Here is a 19,717-nt window from a genome sequence, read left to right as displayed (position 1 = left end):
GTGTTTCTATGAGATGAGGTGACTTGTAAAGGTCACACAGCCACCAAGAGGCAGCACTTGGATTTGTGTTTAGGGCTGGTGGGCATCGAGGCCTGTGCTGGATCTCTTCCTCTCTGCAGACAGGGGGTTCTAACTGGGCAGAGTCATTTATGAAAGGAAAGTTCCCTATCTGGCTGGTCTGGCAGGGGCCGGCAAAAGAGGATGCACAGTGGACTTTGTGTCTTGGCGACCTGGAGAGTTTGTTTTGCCCCCTCCCTCTCTGCCTCACCTTCACCCACTGAGGCTCCTGAGACAATTGTAAATGCAAGCCCTGGGATAGATTGAAGCCTCTGGCAGTTTCTGGCCTGGCTGCTCGCTGTCCAGACTGGAGGTGGCTCCTTAGAGAATCCCCTTGTTCTTTTAGACCTGGGCAGGTGGGTGCCGAGTGTGATGCATAGCCTGTCCAGTTGGTGACACTGTTCTGCCTTTGCGTCCTTCCCCGGATCCAGCCTGTGGACAGGGGTGGGTCAGTACCCCGGATAGTCCATGTCTGAGTCCTGGCCCTCACCAGCACGGCCCCTCTGGTTCCCCCTCCTGTGCTGAGGGAGAGGCCAAAATCATAGGAGCTTGGCTTGGGAGATTTTCTGACATTCTAGTTTCCTACTTGAAGCCAAGACAGAGAAGCGTTTTGGAAGGCGGGAAGGAGGGATGCTGCAGGTTAGCTGAAGCTCCCTGCCCTCACACCCACTTGCTTGCAGGTATGTGTGCATGTGGTTTCTTGTCCCAGACTGGTTACTGCCTTCTGGGACAAGGTAGTGACCTCGGGTAGGCAGATGGCTTGAACTGTCTTTGGGTAGGAAGATGGCTTGAAATAGGAACTTCACTCCCACAGCTGCAATGAGAAGCTTCCCACAGTGACAAGAAGTGGCCGGGACTCAGAGTCAAAATCTCCTTACCTCTGGCTGCTGGTCCCTGATCCCACTTGGGCCCCTGACATTCCACCAGAGAGGTCCTGCGATGCCTTGCCCTTGGCTGCCCAATCTCCTTGCCCCACCTGGGCTGGGATTGAACCCTGTGGAGCTCTGGATTCTTCATGGCTCCTAGGTGTCTGGGACTTGTTCTCTCTAGTACCAGAGAGCCCTCACCCCCTTTTTTTTTTTTTGAGTCAAAGTCTTGCTCTGTTGCCAAGGCTGGAGTGCAGTGGCACGATCTCGGCTCACTGCAACCTCTGCCTCCCAGATTCAAGTGATCCTCCTGCCTCAGCACCCCCTAGTTGCTGGAATTACAGGTACACACCACCATGCCAGGCTAATTTTTGTATTTTTAGTAGAGACAGGGTTTCACCATGTTGTCCAGGCTGGTCTTGAACTCCTGACCTCAGGTGATCCACCCATCTCAGCCTCCCAAAGTGCTGGGATTAGAGGCATGAGCCACTGTGCCCGGCCTCTCATGACTTTTAAATACTCCGGTGGTATTCCTCCTGCTACCCTCTACTCTCCACTTTATCCCACTGTGGTGAAAAGTTTGCAGAATGAAATGTGAGTGTTGCCTGCATTCAATAGAGGGGAAGCGAGTCATTAGGAGGTTGGCGATGGGGTAAGAAGTTGGAGGGATGGAGGAGGTGCTTCTAAAAGCTAGAGGTGGGCTTCCCCAGTGGGCATCCTGGACCCTTCCTCTGGAAGAAAAGTTGGGAGAGATATAAAGATGTGAGCATTTCCTTTTCTCACCCAATGCCCAGTAGAGAGGGGTGGCCAGCCTGGCGGCCTCCCTACCTCTCCGGGAAATGTGTGGTGCTGGTGGCTGCCTGCCACTACAGCAGCAAGGGCTCAGTGCCCTCTTGTTTCCTGGGCCCTTAGAAATCAGGGAGGCCGCTGCTGCCAAGAATCAGCTCTGGCAGGCAGTGGGAGCTGCCAGAGGTGGGTAGAAGGCCAGAGAACAAAGGGCAGGAGTCAGCCTGCCTCCGGGAGGGCTGGAATGTGTGCTGTGGTCTGGCTTACCAAGAACCCAGCTGAACGTGTCACCTGAGCTGCCCCTTCCTCTGAGAGGTCTCCTGTCCACTCCACAGCTCCATTGCTCAAGAGCAAGGGGCGGGCAGTGGAAGGCTCTTTTCTAGGGCTGGAGAGCGCCCAGCGCAGGCTCTCCTTCCTCTTCCAGAGTGGTCTGGGCTCTTCTGGAGACTTCTGCCTGGCCAGGCAGCCACAGTTTGTTGGGAGCCAGAGCTCCCGGGTTCCTCGGCCAGTCTGGCCCTGACTCTGAGCTCTGGAGTAATAGGTTGAAGGCAGTGCCCAAAGGACGGATGGGAACCAAGAATTGGTGTCATCACAGTTTGGTACTGAAATGACCTGAGGTCTTTGCCAGCCCTATCCAGCTTGTTCTCACTGGAACGCCCACGCAGCCCACATTGGCCTTGCCAGAGGAAGCTCTGGTCTTGGCCTTGGGCCAAAGAGCAGCTAAGCACCCTGGGCTGCATATGGGGGTCACACAGGGTGTGTATGGGGTACAGCTATCTGGGGCCTTCCCTGTGGGCTGGATTTTGATCTGGACCTTCTGCTGCCTGCTGTCTCCCTAGAAACATGAGTGTGAGCCGGGCCATGGAGGACAGCTGTGAGCTGGACCTGGTGTACGTCACGGAGAGGATTATTGCTGTCTCCTTCCCCAGCACAGCCAATGAGGAGAACTTCCGGAGCAACCTCCGCGAGGTGGCCCAGATGCTCAAGTCCAAACATGGAGGCAACTACCTGGTGAGGATGGGGCCTCGCACCTGTTGTCCAGTGCCCTCTGTGCTTCCCTCTACTTGCCACCTCTTCATGGCTGGTGTCCCTGCCACCAGCCCCTGTGCCAGCACATCCTCTTCCCTTTGTTGATCTGCCCTTTCCCCCAGGCAGCTCTCGTGCCTAAGTCTTCAGTCACTCTCCAGCCCAGCTCTATGCTAAGGAGTGTGCTGCAGCTGGAATGCAGCATCTGGATCTCTGTGTGTGCTGGCCAGGAGAAGACAGTAACAGTAAGAGTTCGGGCACTTGCGGATAGCCAGGCCCTGTTCCAACTGCTTTCCACACACTTCACCTTTGCAGCAGCCCTAGCAAGCAGGCACTTGCAGGAGCACAGGGAGGTGGGGCTGTTTGCCTAAGGTTGCAGGATCAGAATGTGGCAGAGCTGGCACAGGGTCAGTGCCTCTGAGAAGTCTGAGGGCCGAGTCTTGGCAACATGCATCTTAAAGGACCCTGGGTTGCTGGTACCTGGCTTGGCCTGGCCCAGAGGAGTTACCTGACACATAGGAGAGAGGTGCTGGTGGTGGTCTCCACTAACGCAGAAAGGTAGATCTGTCCTTGGCCCCAGAGGAGGGCTCAGATCCATTCTACAGGGAGGTGCCTATGGACTGGACCCATGGGTCTGATCTGTACAACTTCAGGTGGCTGCCCCCGGGGTGTTTGAGGTGGGAAGTAGGAGGCTGCCTTCATTTCCCAGGGGCCGGCGTAACAAATGAGGCAGCCCTTTCTATCCACATTTCACCTCTGTGGATTCAACCTACCATGGGTTGAAAATATTCAGAAAAAACTCCAACAGTAAATAACAATAAAAAACAATATAGCAGAACAACCAGTTGCATAGCATTTATATTGTGTTTGGTATTACAGGTAACCTAGAGATGATTTAAAGTATACAGAAGGATATGCATAAGTTACATGCGAATAGTACACTATTTTATATAAGAGGCCTGAGCATCCATGGATTTGGGTATCCACTATCCATGGCGGGGTGAAGGGGTCCTAGACCCAAATGCCCCATAGGCACCAAGGGATGACCGCACCTCAAATCCAGTGTCTCAAAATAACAGAAATTTTTTCTCTCACAGTTCTGGAGGCTGGAAATCTGAAATCAAGGTGTTGGTGGGGCCGTGTTCTCTCTGAATCCCATTGGGGAGAATCCCTTCTTGCCTATTTCTAGCTTTTGGTGGCATTCCTTGGCTTGTAGACCATCACTCCAGTCTCTACCTCCATCTCCACGTGGCCTTCTTCATTGTCTCCTTCTGTGTCTTCTCTTTCTACAAGGACATCAATGGTTGGATTTAGGGCACTCTAGATCCACGTTGATCTCATATTGAGATCCTTAACTACTTATGTTGGCAAAAGCACTATTTCCAAATAAGGTTGCATTCTGAAGTTCTGGGCAGACCTGACTGACATTTTGAGGATACTATTCAACCACTATAGAGACCCATCTGTTAGCTGCATTGGGGCATTGTTAAAAGTCTGGCTTGAAACATCAGAAAGTCCCGGGCTAAAATTCTGGCTCTGCTCTTACTATGTGATCTTGGCCTCACTAAGCCCTAACTTCTGCATCTGTAAAGTGGGTCTAAGACCTACCTCTTTTGGTTGTTGAGAAAATTAAGCCAGCTGTTAGATGTAAAGTCCTTAACACAGGCTGGCAGGTAGTGGACATTCATTGAGTGACGGCCATCATAACATAATAAAGTGTATTTCTTTACAGAGTGTAAGAGTGGGTGAAAATCCATCTAAGATCCTTTCTGATTTCAGGAGTCCAGGGTTCTGTGGGACTTGGTGCCCTGCTACCCTTCTCTTTATCCTGCCTATTCCAGACTGGGCTGCCCCCTTTTCTCCCCAGGCGACAACACAGTGGCCTTTGAGTTTCCCAGGCAGTGGGTTGGAGGTGGGAAGTTCTGCATGCCCCCTTTGGAGGTAGAGGCAGGAATTCCAGAGACTGAGGAATTCCATGGAATGTGGTCAGGCATTGCAGGGCATGTCCTGGAAGAGGCTTGTCAAGGGGCTGATAGGGTCCACCAGGATGGTTTGCCCTTCTGATGGAGGATGTCTGGTGACAGAGAAGTTGCAGCCTCATGGGATGAGGTTCTAAAGTCAACGTGTGATGTGGAAACGAGAGACTGCCAGCTTGTTATCATCTCATACCACTGGATCTCCGTTCAGTGTGGCGAGAGGCAAGTGGGACCAGAGACCAGTTCCATTCCTTCTCGTCTTCTATTCGGGACATCCGCTCACAAGCAGGGTGGCTGAGTGTCCTCATCTCTCTCTCTCCCTTTTCATCCCAAAGACCTACAGTTGAGTTCCTCTTGGTGGCAGTGCATCTGCCAGGACTCACCTGCACGTTCACATATGGATAGAATTTCTATCAGGGGAGAGAGCGAGAGCAGGCACAGGAGGTCCAGGGAGCTCATGGCTGGTTTGTGGCCAGGACCCTCGCTGTGGGAGGACTTCAGCACTCTGCTGGGTGCTGTCGTGGGCTCTTTAGAGGAAGCTGGCGATGATGCCACAGTCCTTCCTGGGACCAGCAGGCTTCCTTGCCATGGTTCTCTCCCCTTGCCACCCTCCTCACCCTCACCTCCTCATGCTGTCTTCCTTTCTCTCCTTCTAGCTGTTCAACCTCTCTGAGCGAAGACCTGACATCACGAAGCTTCACACCAAGGTGAGCCAGGGGCTGTTTTGGGTGGGGGTGGAGAAGGAGGACAGATGGACTCCCTCCCTGGGGTTTCCACATAAGAATCTTGGGGAAAATGCTGTGACAGTGTGAAAAGCCTATTCAGAGTGCCATCTTATATCTGGAAAATGGAAAATGATCTATTTATGGTTTCCGTAATGCAAATTACAGAACACGAAGCTTGGGGCAGTGACTTTCCACCCAGGTCTGCCCACCGGGGAGTACACAGAATCTCATGGGTGAGGCTGGAGTTGTGAGATGTTTAGTTTTTGGATTTAAAGCAGTGGAGTGTCACTGCTTTTGACATTTCTGCTGCTGCTTTTTTTTTTTTTTAACTGGAGTCTCCCTCTGTCACCCAGGCTGGAGTGCAGTGGCATGATCTCAGCTCACTGCAACCTCCCCCTCCCGGGTTCAAGTGATTCTCCTGCCTCAGCCTTCCGAGTAGCTGGGACTACAGGCATGCGCCACCACGCCCAGCTAATTTTTGTATTTTTGGTAAAGACAGGATTTCGCCATGTTGGCCAGGCTGGTCTCAAACTCCCGGCCTCAGGTGACCCGCCCATTTCAGCCTCCCACAGTGCTGGGATTGCAGGCACTGCTGCGCCTGGCTTGCTGCCGCATTTTACTGTTTGCTCGGGGGCTGCGTGTGGGCTTTGCCATGGGCGTTTGCTCCTGGCTCTGAGTCTGGTGCCTGCTGCTGTGTGGCCCTGGGTGGGTGACATGCTTCTCTGGGTCTCAGCGCGCCCTCTGAAAGTAGCCTGGCTGGATGAGGTGTGCTCCATGAGCCCTTGCAGAGTTCTCTTTTACTTTAAACTTGGTGAGTCTAGAAAGGTTTCGAGAGGCTCGATGCCCGCTATCCAGGTCTGCTCTTTGCACCCTTAAGGCTGCTCTTGGCTGGCCTGAAAAGCAGACAGTTTGTGTGTCCAGGGCCTAGAAAAGAGGCATGAATATCAGACGGCCCTTTGCTTTTTCCTCCTACAGCCTGAGCCAGGCCTCAGGGTTGTCCATGGGAGGAGAGCTTGAGGATAGTGCTTGGGGCCCCAGTACATTGCAGGTCAGTCCTATGGCAGGGACCTGGAGGTCATCAGCTCTAAGCCTTTATTTTTTTTTCTTTTTAACACACATATGGGGAAATTGAGGCTGGAAGAGGACATGAAGCCTAAGGCCCCACAGTGACTCAGTGCCAGGGCCAAGACCTGGGCCGAGGGTCCCTAGTACTGGGTCATGTATGGCCTTTGCCCATCACACCCCTGCCTCCTCGCTGGCCAGTGAACAGGGAGGAACCAAGTCCTGGCAGGAACTAGCAGCTAAGGGCCACTGCCCAGGACTGGCACACGGTGTGTATGGCTCCTGCTGGCTTGGTTGGCTCTACAGGGCTTTTGCCCTCTTCTCACTTATGACTTGGGCTGCAGGTACTGGAATTTGGCTGGCCTGACCTCCACACCCCAGCCCTGGAGAAGATCTGCAGCATCTGTAAGGCCATGGACACCTGGCTCAATGCAGACCCCCATAATGTCATTGTTCTTCACAACAAGGTCAGAGCTGTGGCGTGTGTGTGTGTGTGTGCGCGCGTGCATGCACGTGCGTGTGTGTGTCTGACTGTGTCCTTGGATGACTGTGTGTACCTGCCTGTATCTTTGGATTTTGTGAGCATGCAATGTGGGGGACATCAGCTTATGTCCACAGCAGTGGATGATGGATGATCAGCTGTGTTTCTTTTGAGACTCAGCCCCCCACCTGCTTCCCTCCCCTGGGGCCCCTTCCTCTTTATGGTTTTCCTTAAATCCACATCCCTCTCTCCAGCCCTGACACCTTTCCACAAAGGCTTCTAGATAAGCTCCGGTGCAGCAGGACTGGCTTTGGAAATAAATGCTTTTGTGTTTTGGGGCTCTTTCAGGGAAACCGAGGCAGGATAGGAGTTGTCATAGCGGCTTACATGCACTACAGCAACATTTCTGCCAGGTAAGAGGGGCCTGGAACCTCCCATCCCCTGAACATTGACAGTGTGACCCCCCTCCTCTCATCCACCCACAGCCTCTCTGTTCGCTGGAGTGAGGAGATAAGCACAGAAGGAACGAAAGAGGACAGGTGCAGGGGCCCCCAGCTCGGAGGAGGACCTGTGGACAGAGGATGGGAGGGAGGAGAGTCCACTTCTCTATCTGGGGTTCTGGTGGGCAGCCTTGGGAGGCAGGCCCTGTCATGAGCACCCCGTGCAGCCAGTTCCTCAGAGCCACTTTTCCTTGCCAAATAGTCTTCTTTTTCCCTGGGCCAGCAGGAAGGGAGTCAGAAAGAAATGTCAAATCAGAGCTGGGCTGGCAGAACAATTACAGGTTATGTCATCCATTCCTCTGCCTCTGGACAGCAGGCCCCTCTTCCTACCTAGGTGTTTGGAACAAGAATAAAGATCATCCAGTCACCGACTCCCTTTCTGAGCCTGCTTTGCAGGGAGGCAAAGGGATTCACCCCTTTGTTTTGTTATTCATTCAACAAGGAATATGGCCGGGCGCGGTGGCTCACACCTAAAATCCTAGCACTTTGAGAGGTCGAGGCAGGCAGATCACTTGAGGTCAGGAGTTCGAGACCAGCCTGGCAAACATGTGAAACTCCATCTCTACTAAAGGGTCTGGTGGGGCGGGTGCCTATAATCCTGGCTACTCAGGAAGCTGAGGCAGGAGAATCCCTTGAACCTGGCAGGCAGAGGTTGCAGTGTGCTGAGATCGTGCCACTGTACTCTAGCCTGGGTGACAGAGGGAAACTCTGTCTCAAAAAAAGGAAAGAAAGAAAGGAAGGAAGGAGGGAGGGAGGGAAGGAAGGAGGGACGGAAAGAAGGAAGAAGGAAGGAAGGAAGGAAGGAAGGAAGGAAGGAAGGAAGGAAGGAAGGAAGGACCAATAAATATTGGACAACCACTGTGCCAGGCTCTGTTCTAGGTGCTGGGAATGCAGCAGAGGGCAAAGCCAGGCCACTGCCTTCATGGGCATTAAACACGTAAACAAATGCCTTAGTAACAGCAGGTGATGATTATCATGAAAGAATAAAGGGACTCGAGAAGGGCAGTGGTGAGGAGGCACGTGGTCCAAGAAGGCCTCTTGACAAGGCAACACTGGAGCAGAGACCTGAATGACCAGGATGGGAAGGGCTGAGTCATGTCAAGCCTGCAGGATGAGTCCTTCACACTGAGAGAAGAGGAAGGATGGGAATGCGAGGGGCTGGGGTGTTTGAAGATGAGCAAGCGGGGGAAGAGGAAGAGGAAGGGAAGCTGGGAGATGGCAGAGCCATGGAGCCTCGTGGCCTCACTGAGGACTTTGGAGTTTGCTCTAAGGGTGATGGGAAGTCACTGGAGCCTTGTGATCTTTTCATTTCAAAGCAATTTCTCTGAGTGCTCTGTGAGGATGGGTAGAATATTCTGTGGAAGGCCTGCTGTAGTTTTAGGACTTTGAGCAACCCAGTGTTATCTTTGCTTAATGATGTGCAAAGATGAGGCTGCACCCCTGCTGCACTCCTGTATCCCTACTGTGTGCCACATGTGCCAAGCTCTTTATGGATGTTCCCTTGCTTCATCTCCATAGTCACTTTTGAGGAAGGGGGCAATTCTCACCCTCATTTGTGAGGAGAATGAAGTTCAGAGAGATTCCGGAAGTTGTGCCAGGACACGGGGCTCATAAGTGGTAGTCCGGAGATGGGCTCCCAGGCTGCTGAGCTTTAAAGCCCTGGGCTGAGTGCTGCCCTGCACAGGATGGACAGATGCTGAAGCACTCTTTTCCTGAAAACTTTTCAGCACAGGACGGTAGGGGGAAGAGGCTTGTCTGCCCTCTAGGACAAGGGCTGGCTGGAGGGCTCTGCAGGTCTGAGGGAGCAGGGTTGGGGAAAACAAGGGGCTCTTGGACACAGGAGTTGCCTCTTTTGACCATCTGTCTCTCCCTGCAGTGCGGACCAGGCTCTGGACCGGTTTGCGATGAAACGGTTCTATGAGGATAAGATCGTGCCCATTGGCCAGCCATCCCAAAGAAGGTGGGTCTCTGGGGCTCGCATGTATGTGTGCAGTCATATGGGACTAGACTTGGGTACCCAAAGGGATGGGATAGTTGTGCCTAGGTGGGGATGTGCCAGTGCATGTTTTCAGATGCCAGCCTGTAGTGGTGTGAGCTCAGGCACACAGGAGAGCCTGGGAGCCAGCCTGTGGTGTGTGCCCCCAGGTTGGCATGGCAGTTGGCTCTGAGGCCTGTGCTAGGGAGCAGTGCAACAGTTGTGGGGAAGCATCGGTCTGGGGATAAGAAGGTGCTGGTATAGGAAGGCGTGTGCTGTTCTGGAGGCAGGATTGCTTCAGTGCTTGGATGAGTCTACAGGAGACTGCGTCACTGCCTCCTGCTGTGGGAGGTCAGAGACTCATGATAAGGGTCACCTTCTGTTGGGAGAGTTTAGATAGTTTTACTGAGAGCTTTCAACCACATGATCTCATTGGAGTCTCACAATAGCCCAGGCAGAAAGCAGGGCAGGGATAGATTTATTCATTCAGCAAAATTCATATCATCTACTATGGCTCCAAGCGCTGAGTTATCTAGGCGAACAGGACAGAGTCCTTTCCCTTGGTGAGCTGATATCTAATGAGAGATGGACATGAAACAAATAACCATACAAACAAGATAATGTCAGATAGTGACGAGGCTAGAAAACAAAGAGAATAGGGCGCTGCAGACATGAAAACTCATAGGAGAGGAACGGGGCTCTTTTAATGGGGATGGTCAGGGAACACCTCATAGAGGAGGTGAATTTGAGCCTAAACTGGAATCATGGTGAGCTATCATGTGACAATCTAGGCATCCCATTTAGCAGATGAGAAGCTGGGCCAAGGCAGGGGGCATGGCCACGGTCTATAGCGAGTAGTGGCAGAACTGGAAAGTACGTGAAGCCCTGGCAATGCCTGGGCTAGGGCAGTGCCCCCCGGTTGTGTGACCCCCCTGTCCTGAGGGATCTTGCTCTGTGTGTGACATGTTGCTCAATGATATCCATGGGAAGGCACAGGCAGCATCAGGGACAGGTGGTCTTAAGGAGAGGCTGCAGCCAGGGTGGTGGGAAACCCAAGCCTGAGCTGGAGACCTGGACGGTAGCTCTGTTTGCTGCTAGGGGTCATGGGCCGGCCACCTGCTGTAATGTCAGTGCCATTCTGCCCACTGGAGACATGGTACTGAATCTGCCAGGCAAGGGTTTATGGAGCTCAGCTCCTAGTAGATGCACACAAGGAAGCAATCTAGATAGCCATGAGAGCTGCGAAGAAAAAAGCAAACCATAAGGGCTAGGGCTAGAGAGTGGTGGGGATGGCAAGAGGGCTGATTCAAAGGGAAGGGCCTTCTGAGAAGGTGACCTGTAACGTGATATCTGGGTGGGGAGAAGAAAGCCTCCAAGGGAAGGCCTGGGGTGAAGGATACAGAGGGAATAGCACCGAGTACAAGGGCCTGGAGGCCAAAGCATCCTGTTTGCCTTTCTAGCCCCTGAACACACTGACTGGGCCAACAAGGGCCTAGAGCTGCAGATCCTGGAGCTCTCCAGCCCCACCATGCTGAGGGTCCCAACATATACTGCATCACCCCACCTTGCTTGACTGGCAGGAACTGTGCTATCCCGGTGGGGGCTATCCCCGCCCTTATAATGGGAAGCCCAAGAAGTGAGTGAGTCTTCAGGCAATTCAGCATCTTACAGTTAGCACAAAACAGTTGCTAGTCAGCCTCAGAGTCAGCAATCAGACATGGGATGTCTTTATGTGCAGACAATTCTGGCTAGGCCCCAGACAGCAGACGTGGATCAATGAGAGTCTTCCCAGGGAAGAAAGAACAATTGGTCAAGCACTGCCTTCTCAGTCTCTGGCTTGCCATGTGTGTCTGCTGACCCTGATCATGGTGTGGCCTTCGACCTTGAAGGATAAGGTTACTAAGAGAGAAGGATGCTGTTCCAATGGCACAGTGTGGTTTGGAGAGAATGGGCAGAGAGTCGCATCTCTGAGGCTGAGCAGTGAAGGCCTGGAGGCTGGAGATCAGTGTCACCTCTCAGGAATAGGATTATCTGGGGATTCCCTGGTGTATTAGTCCATTTTCATTCTGCTGATAAAGACATACCTGAGACTGGGCAATTTACAAAAGAAAGAGGTTTAATGCACTCACAGTTCCGCGTGGCTGGGGAGGTCTCATAATCATGGCAGAAGGTGAAAGGCATGTCTCACATGGCAGCAGACAAGAGAAGAGGGAGAGCCAAGTAAAAGGGGTTTCCCCTTATAAACCATCAGATCTTATGAGACTTATTCACTACCACGAGAACAGTATGGGGGAAATTGCCTCCATGATTCAGGTATCTCCTGCTGGATCCCTCCCACAACGTGAGGAAACTATGGGAGCTACACGTCAAGATGAGATTTGGGTGGGGATGCGGCCAAACCATATCACCTAATGTTCAATATGTGCTTGCATAGCATGCAGTTGGGGGCGTGTCTCTGTGGGTGTGTACACTACCAGTGTCTGCCTGTCTCCTATCCGACGCTGCCTCTGCTTGTGGGTAGGTCACCTCTCTGAGCCCAGATGTGAAAATGCAACTGTGGATTTACTATGCATTTGTTGCCGTTTTCCTGCCTTCTTGTCAGTGTCACTTGCAGGGAATGAAGCAGATGGAGGAGAGGAGGGCAGGGAAAGAGAGGGAACGGCTTTGCCTGTAGCTCTCTCATTCATTGTTACCCGCCCCCGGACTCATTGTCCCCAGAACACAGACACATCCTGTTGGCGTGATCCAGAGATCTGATAGGAACCGCTATTCCAGGTTTCCGGCTTGAGTAATGGGGCAGGGGGCTGGACAGGGGCCTGAATAGGAGCGGGTGCTGCCCATCAGATTATCTTGCTTGAGTAGTCTGAAGAGGCCCCACCCGAGCCCAAGGACAGAGGCCCACAGGCCTGGAGGGGGGCCAAGGAGCCAAGAGACAGGAGGGGGTCTTATCATGGTCATGTGGGCTCCAGTTCCACCCTCCTCAAAGAGCTGCTATTGGCTTCTGCAGAGCATCAGAATACATTCTGCCTCAGCTTGGTATTCCCTGGCCAATCAGAAAAGGGAAAGTGCTGACCAATTGACACAGAAGGACTGATCTCTAGTTTATTGGGTAGATATATTGGAGCCCAGATTTCTTTCCTGCTCTCACCATCCACTCCCAGCTTTGTGTGTTCTTGCTGTGTGTCTCTGGAGTGCAGTGGCCCTTTTTGGACTTTATTTATCCTCTCTGTCTAGAAGGAGAGGGTGTGAGCTAGTCCTTCCATTCTTCCAGCAGATCTTTGTTAAAGAATTGAGTGATGTTGACCCTCGAGATAGGAATACTTATTAGAAGCTAGTTACCTCAAATACCAAATAAACTCAAGGATACAGAGGGACTTCAGGTACTTTAGTGTGATATAGAGAAAGTGAAAAACTACGTTTATTAAAGTCTTGCTCACTATTTGCTAGACTATCACTTGTGGCTGCTGGATCTGTGGGCAGAACTGGGGCTGTGAGTATAAGCGCAAGCTTGGTTTGAGCTTTGTGTGTTTTCTCATTAGCTGCTTGGTGGTTGGGTCTGCCTTGTGCAGCTAAATGAAGCTTGTCAGGGATGTGGGTGGAAATTTTGGTCCAGCAGAAGATTCTTGGGCTGGGAGTGAAGCAGGAAAGAGATGTTCATGTTGACCACCAGAGGGCGGTAGCAAACTCCAAGTGGGATGTTTGGCTTGGCCCAGCTATAGGTCTGGTATCCCTGCTCTCTTCCTACCTGGGGCTCCCAGCAGGCAGGCAGATCTGGGAGGGAGGCCTGTCTGGGGAGGGGATCATGTTGGTTAGGGAGAGGATACAGTCGGTGAGCAGCCTAGGGCAATGTTCTTGGAGAAGAGAGAACAGGGATGACTGCGTCAGCACAGACCTCTCTCCCTGAAGCTGCTTCTCCCACCCTCACAGGTACGTGCATTACTTCAGCGGCCTGCTCTCCGGCTCCATCAAAATGAACAACAAGCCCTTGTTTCTACACCACGTGATCATGCATGGCATCCCCAACTTTGAGTCTAAAGGAGGTATCTACCTTGAGCCCTCTGTCCTCCACTCCTGCCAACTCCTCTCTCTCATCTTCCATCTTCTCATCTAAGAGGCAACCGTGGATAGTAACAAACAGTGCAAGAGCTGCAGAGTCGTAAGGCTCTCACTGGACTCTCAAGTGCTTTGCTTCCTGAACTTTTCTAAGCCCCAATCTATTCATTTGCAAAATGGATTTGATATTTGCAGTGCCTGCTGGCCAATGATATTGGATGGGCAATGTTTTTATAATTTAAATTGCTTTACAAGTGAAAAGTTGGTATTTCTTCCCCTTTCTGCTTCCTCTTTTTCTCTTTCCTCTTTTCCTCCTTCCCCTTCTACCTCTCCTTCCCCTATCCATCCATCCATCCATCCACCCACCCACCTACCCACCCGTCCATCTACCCATCCAACCATTCATCCTTCCTTTCTCTCTTTCTCCCTTTACTCTCACCTCTCCCCCTCCTGCCTGTCAGTTTCTGCTGTCTTAGCTAACACCCACCCTACCCTTATAGGATGTCGGCCGTTTCTCCGCATCTACCAGGCCATGCAACCTGTATACACGTCTGGCATCTAGTAAGTATTACATGGGAATAAGAGGCCAGGGATGCTCAAGGCCCAGGGCTAAGGACCAGGGCAGGAGGGTGGGGAGAGGAGAGAGTTTTCTCAAGAGGCATGAAAGGACAGTATCGAGGTTTCCCACTAACCCTGTGGCATAGGGGCAGTAGGGAGAAAACACCCCTCCCTCATCTCCCCTCCAGCAGCCCTCTTTTTCTGCTTGCCTCTCTCCCTTAGCAACATCCCAGGAGACAGCCAGACCAGCGTCTGCATTACCATTGAGCCAGGATTGCTCTTGAAGGGAGACATCTTGGTGAGTGCTGTCCCTCTGTCTAAAGCCCTATCCTTGTTTATTTTTTCTCGCTTCTTTTCTCTTCTTACTCCCTTCCTGCCTCAAGACAGCTACTCCTCCTGGGCTGCCAGGCCTGGAACCACAGGCTCTCAGGGCTCTTGCAACACCTTCCAGTCTCACACAGTTCATGTCTCTTACTCTGGGCTTAGCTATTGTTCTGGAGCATCTCCAGGGAAATAGCACTCAGTGTGAGCTGTTGCCTCCTGGCTTCTGATTGGCGACAATGACTCTCTGAATTCTAACTTCAGTCCTTCCTAAATCCATCTTACTTTTTTGCACTCTGAGTTGTATGCAGTAACTTCTTGGGAGGACATTTTTGTCCCCAAAGGCCAAGACTGGCCTCCAATTCCCTGCTGTTCTAGATGTTTCCCCACAGAACTCTGAGATCCTGTTTGGTGCTGATGAGCTCTCCCTCACTGGGTTTGGGGTGAGCCTCGGGGGCTCAGTCAGTGGAGCTGATAAGGAGGCTCCCTGGGACCTGACCTCCCAGCCTCAGGCCCCTGACTGGCTCTGCCCATCTTCCCACCCAGCTGAAGTGCTACCACAAGAAGTTCCGAAGCCCAGCTCGAGACGTCATCTTCCGTGTGCAGTTCCACACCTGTGCCATCCACGACCTGGGGGTTGTCTTTGGGAAGGAGGACCTTGATGATGCTTTCAAAGGTGGGCTCCTTGAGTGGGGCTTGGGGTGGGCACCCCTGTGGTAGGGAGAGGAGCTCAGTTTGAGAGGATATGGTGGGTATGGGGACCATCTTTTCTGAGCCACTTGGTCTGCCTAGTCTCAGGGTGATGGTGGGAGAGAGTTGAGAGAGACTTGGGACAGAGTTGATGTTGGGATGGCCTCGGAATTCCATAGCAGAAGTGGAGGTAATTCTTTCCAGTCCTTGGGCTATTTTATATCTTCTAGCCTTCTATGACTTTCCCTGTCTTCCCTTCATCTTGTCCTCCCAGTTTGTCACATGTCCTATTGACAATGATTTTTTTTCGACATTCATTGGGCATCTGCTTTGTGCTAGGATCTGAGCCAAGTGCCAGGGATTCAAAGTAAAACATGACATGGTCTCTGCCTTGGCAGCGCTCAAATATCTTGAGTTGGGAGGCAGACTAGCAGGGGATAATTACCCTGCAGGACAGAAGAGCAATAGTGAAGGGCTGTGGCAGCAGTGCGGGGGAACCATTTTCTGAGAAAAGAAGAGGAGGTTGGGAAAGGTTTGGTGTTTTCTTTTTACTTCTTTCTTTTATTCATTGGAAGTTGTATACGTATTACCTTCATGCCTGGGACATATAAATGCACATTTATTTACCCATCTGTCTGTCCATCTACCAGTCTGTCCTTATATCCATCCATCCATCCATCCATCCATCCATCCATCCATCCATCCACCCACCCACCCGTCTATCTATTCATCCATTCATTAATCCATCCCTTCCTTCATCTATCCATCTAGCCATATATTCATTCATCTATCCACCCATCCATCTGTCCATCCATCCACCCACCCACCCATCTACCCATTCATCCATCCATTAATCCATTCCTTCATTCATCTATTAATCTATCTATTCATCCATCCACCCACGCACCCACCCACCAAGCATCACTTGTGTGTTGGTCATGTGCTAGATCCATCCATCCATCCATCCATCCATCCATCCATCCATTCATTCACCCACCCACCAAGCATCACTTGTGTGTCTATATGTGTTGGGCATGTGCTAGACTTTATAGATATGAACAGAAAGAAGTCAGGCCTACCCTCAGGGAGTTCACAGTTTCCTCACTGAGAGACATGCAAACATGGTGCTATGAAGCGATGCCTGCAGTGATGGAGATATGCACGGGCATGATAGGTGTCCCACGGAGCAGATGCCATCCTTGCTGTAACTGCTTTTCCTACAAGCAGCAGGCAATGATCTGTGTCCAGAGTGGGCTCAGCCAGAGAAATACGGGACCTGGGGCATGGAGGAGGGTCCAGGTCTCCTCAGTGTAGTCTGGCTCATGTAGAAGGGTGTTTCTTTAATGAACTCTCCTTGCACTGGAGCCAGAAGATGCTATCATAATTACAGTACAGAATGTAAATGATAATAGTCTTAACAAGGACAAATGAAGGCATACCTGATCAAATAAATAAGGGGTTGGGCAGAAGTTGAGAGAAGGGAGGGTCACAGATTTCCTCCTCCTTCGTAGTGTGAATCAGGAGACACCACTGAAAATAGATCAATACATAGAGGAATGACAGGCATGGTGGTTCATACCTGTAATCCCAGCTCTTTGGGAGGCCAAGGCAGAAGGATTGCTTGAGGCCAGGAGTTTAAGGCTAGCCTGGTAAGCATAGTGAGATCCCGTCTCTACAAAAAATAAAAAAAAGTTAGCTAGGTGTGGTTGTCTGTGCCTGTCATCCAAGTGATTCCAGGGCCTGAGGCAGGAGGATCACTTGAGCCCAAGAGTTCAAGGCTGCAGTGAGCTGTGATTGCACCACTGCGTGGGCGACAGAGTGAGACATGGTCTCTAAAAAAAGGAAAATAGAGGCTTAACCATCTTATTTAAGGGTTCAAAGATAATCCATAGAATAAATAAAAACAATAATCAGATTAAAGAAGAAAGGAAGTGGGGGTAGTGGTATAAGTGAACCAAATTGTTCATATTCATAGTGGTCAATCAATAGAGGCTATTTAAAACTGATGTCTGGCTGGCCGTGGTAGCTCATGCCTGTAGTCCTGGCACTTTGGGGGGCTGAGGCAGGTGGATTGCTTGAGCCCAGGGGTTCAAGACCAGCCTTGGCAATACAGCAAAACTCTGGCTCTATAAAAAAATACAAAAATGAGCTGGGCGTGGTGGCTTGCACCTGTAGTGCCAGTTACTCTGGAGGCAGAGATGGGAGGATCATTTCAGCTTGGGAGATTGAGGCTGCAGTGAGCTGTGATTGCACCACTGTACTCCATCTAGGGCAACAGAGCAAGACCCTGTCTGAAAAATATAAATATACACTCCAGCCTGGGTGACAGAGTGAGTGAGACTCCATCTCAAAATAAATAAATAAATACATAAATAAAATAAAATAAACTTGGTACCTAGAAATAGTGGCATAGAAATAATGGCTGTTATTTAGACTCTTAGAGGTAAATTGCTGGTAGAAAAGAAATGTAAATGGTCAGAAGCAGTTACCTCATTACCTCAGGCAAGTAGGACAGGGGCTAGAGTGAGCAGGAGATTTAATTTCATTGTATAGATATAATTTCATGTATATATGTAAAAATATAAATATGCTTTGATGATTATTATATTATTAACCGTGTACATATGTGGTATTTTAACTTTTTCTAGAAGAAAACTTTTTATGGAATCCTTTTTGGGACTTTTTGCCCATTTTTGTTTTTCCTTCTCTTTTTTCAGATGATCGATTTCCAGAATATGGCAAAGTGGAGTTTGTATTTTCTTACGGACCAGAGAAAATTCAAGGTATAAGCCAAGTTAGAATTCATTCTCTCACTCCTTCTCTGTATCCTGACCCTGTCCCCACCACCCTCCCACCCCCGGTCTGTTCCACAACGATCAACTTATCTTTGAGAGGCAGGCCATCAGTAAAGGATCTGGGTTTCAGAGTGGACCCCTAGCTAAACATGAACCAGTGGCTTAATCTCTGGATAATAAAAATAAAAAAGCAGACAGAGAGGCGCTGGGCTGGATAAACTGTTCTGGTTCCCTTAGGTCATCAGCCTGTTATATTCAGAGACTGAGGGCCACAGTAGATGGAGGGTGTGGCTGGCGGGGAGGGGGCACTCAAAGGTGCTGGATAGATGAGTATTTATGAGAACTGAGGTGATTCAACCTGAAGGCCAGTTTAATAATAACCTTTAAGCCTCCAGACTGGTTATAAGTGGAGACCAGTTGTTCACCATCTTATTTGAGAATGGAATGAAAGGAGATGAAGTTAGGTTATGGGCGGAGAGACCCTGGATGGACTACGGAAAGGACTGCCAAGCCAGGAAGGGAACTCACCCTGAAAGGCTTGACTGGCCGCTGTACTGTCTTTGAGCTGGGTTTAAAAAACATTTATTTACTTATTTTTAAATTTTACTTAAAGTTCTGGAATACATCTGCTGAATGTGCAGGTTTGTTACATGGGTATACACGTGCCATGGTGGTTTGCTGCACCTATCAACCAGTCATCTAGGGTTTAAACTCTGCATGCATTAGGTATTTGTCCTAATGTCGAGCTGGGTTTTCTGCAGGTGGCTAGGAGACTCTGCCGTGCCCCCTAGGTTTCTGTCCAGAGTGGAGGGAATTTTAAGAGTGGGGCAGGGCTATGCCTGGGAGGACCTTTTGGAGGGTCTATGCCCTTTCAATGTCAGGGCTGTGATTTCCCTGCTGTCCTTGACCCCATGTAGCTCATAACCAGCCTGTCCCCCACCCCCAGCGTCTGACTCCAGGGGCAGACTTTCTAGTCTCTTGGCACTGCCTCAGGAGCCCTGGGGACACAGAAGAGAAAGAGGCAGACACCCAGCCAGGGGTCCTCCCCGCTTTCTTCTAGGGGGTCTTCATTCTTCAGTGCCTGTCCTGATTTACCCCTATGACCTGGCATGAGCCTTTTCAAGAATGTAAGAAACTAGACTCCCAGTTCTCCGTCCAGCTTAAGCCACTGGTCCCGCCGGCCATGCCCAAGAAAACGAGAAGTCCCTCAGGGAGCATTCTTTGGGGAACTTGTGGGCTTTCTCTGTTTTTCCAGCTGCTGATCTCTTTTCCCTCTCCACACTGTCTCTCTGCCTGCCCCTGCCTTTCCCATCCCTTTTAGGTATGGAGCACCTGGAGAATGGGCCTAGCGTGTCTGTGGACTATAACACCTCCGATCCCCTCATCCGCTGGGACTCTTATGACAACTTCAGTGGGCATCGAGATGACGGCATGGAGGGTAGGTGGGACCCAGTGGCTCCCAGCCCCTCTCCAGACTGCACAGCCTCTGCACACATGACCTTGCTTCTCTTGGTCTGCTGTCAAGAGATCTGGGTTTGAGAGGAGGCAGAGGGGAAGTCAGAGGCATGTCGGAGAGCTCATAGTTCACTGGGGGACGATATGGCACATATATGAATGTATTAAATATTAAAACGGGGATAGAGCCAAAGAGTACGGCAACATGGCCACCAGGGGGTTATCATGGAAGTTTATTGCTGCAGCCAAATCGGTTTCGTGGACAGTGAGTTCTCTGGGATTGGCAGGGGAGGGATTTTGAGAGCTGGAGTGGTCTGGGAAGGCTCCTTGGAGTATGTGGTCTTTAGTGGAGCTTGAGATACCCACCGCTGCGCGGCAAAAACAGCATTTG

General features: G+C 51.0%; 1 protein-coding gene across 48 annotated transcripts in view; it reads left to right on the top strand.

Moving 5' to 3' along the window:
• Positions 1-19,717, top strand: part of TNS1 (tensin 1) — a 241,793-nt gene that overhangs the window by 140,383 nt on the left and 81,693 nt on the right. For all 48 annotated transcript variants that reach the window (XM_078328472.1, XM_078328470.1, XM_078328468.1 and 45 more), the window contains 11 exons: positions 2,549-2,720; positions 5,368-5,418; positions 6,843-6,965; positions 7,328-7,392; positions 9,356-9,439; positions 13,382-13,494; positions 14,008-14,068; positions 14,288-14,363; positions 14,933-15,062; positions 17,794-17,859; positions 19,193-19,309. In XM_078328472.1, the coding sequence (XP_078184598.1) occupies positions 2,553-2,720; positions 5,368-5,418; positions 6,843-6,965; positions 7,328-7,392; positions 9,356-9,439; positions 13,382-13,494; positions 14,008-14,068; positions 14,288-14,363; positions 14,933-15,062; positions 17,794-17,859; positions 19,193-19,309 (1,054 nt within the window). In that variant the 5' untranslated portion in view covers positions 2,549-2,552. The remainder of the gene's footprint in view (positions 1-2,548; positions 2,721-5,367; positions 5,419-6,842; positions 6,966-7,327; positions 7,393-9,355; positions 9,440-13,381; positions 13,495-14,007; positions 14,069-14,287; positions 14,364-14,932; positions 15,063-17,793; positions 17,860-19,192; positions 19,310-19,717) is intronic.

Source organism: Callithrix jacchus, chromosome 6 (genome assembly GCF_049354715.1).
Source record: "Callithrix jacchus isolate 240 chromosome 6, calJac240_pri, whole genome shotgun sequence".
Classification (NCBI taxonomy): Eukaryota; Metazoa; Chordata; class Mammalia; order Primates; family Cebidae; genus Callithrix; species Callithrix jacchus.
Note: the sequence above shows the minus strand (reverse complement) of the source record. Positions and strands in the feature narration are given on the sequence as shown.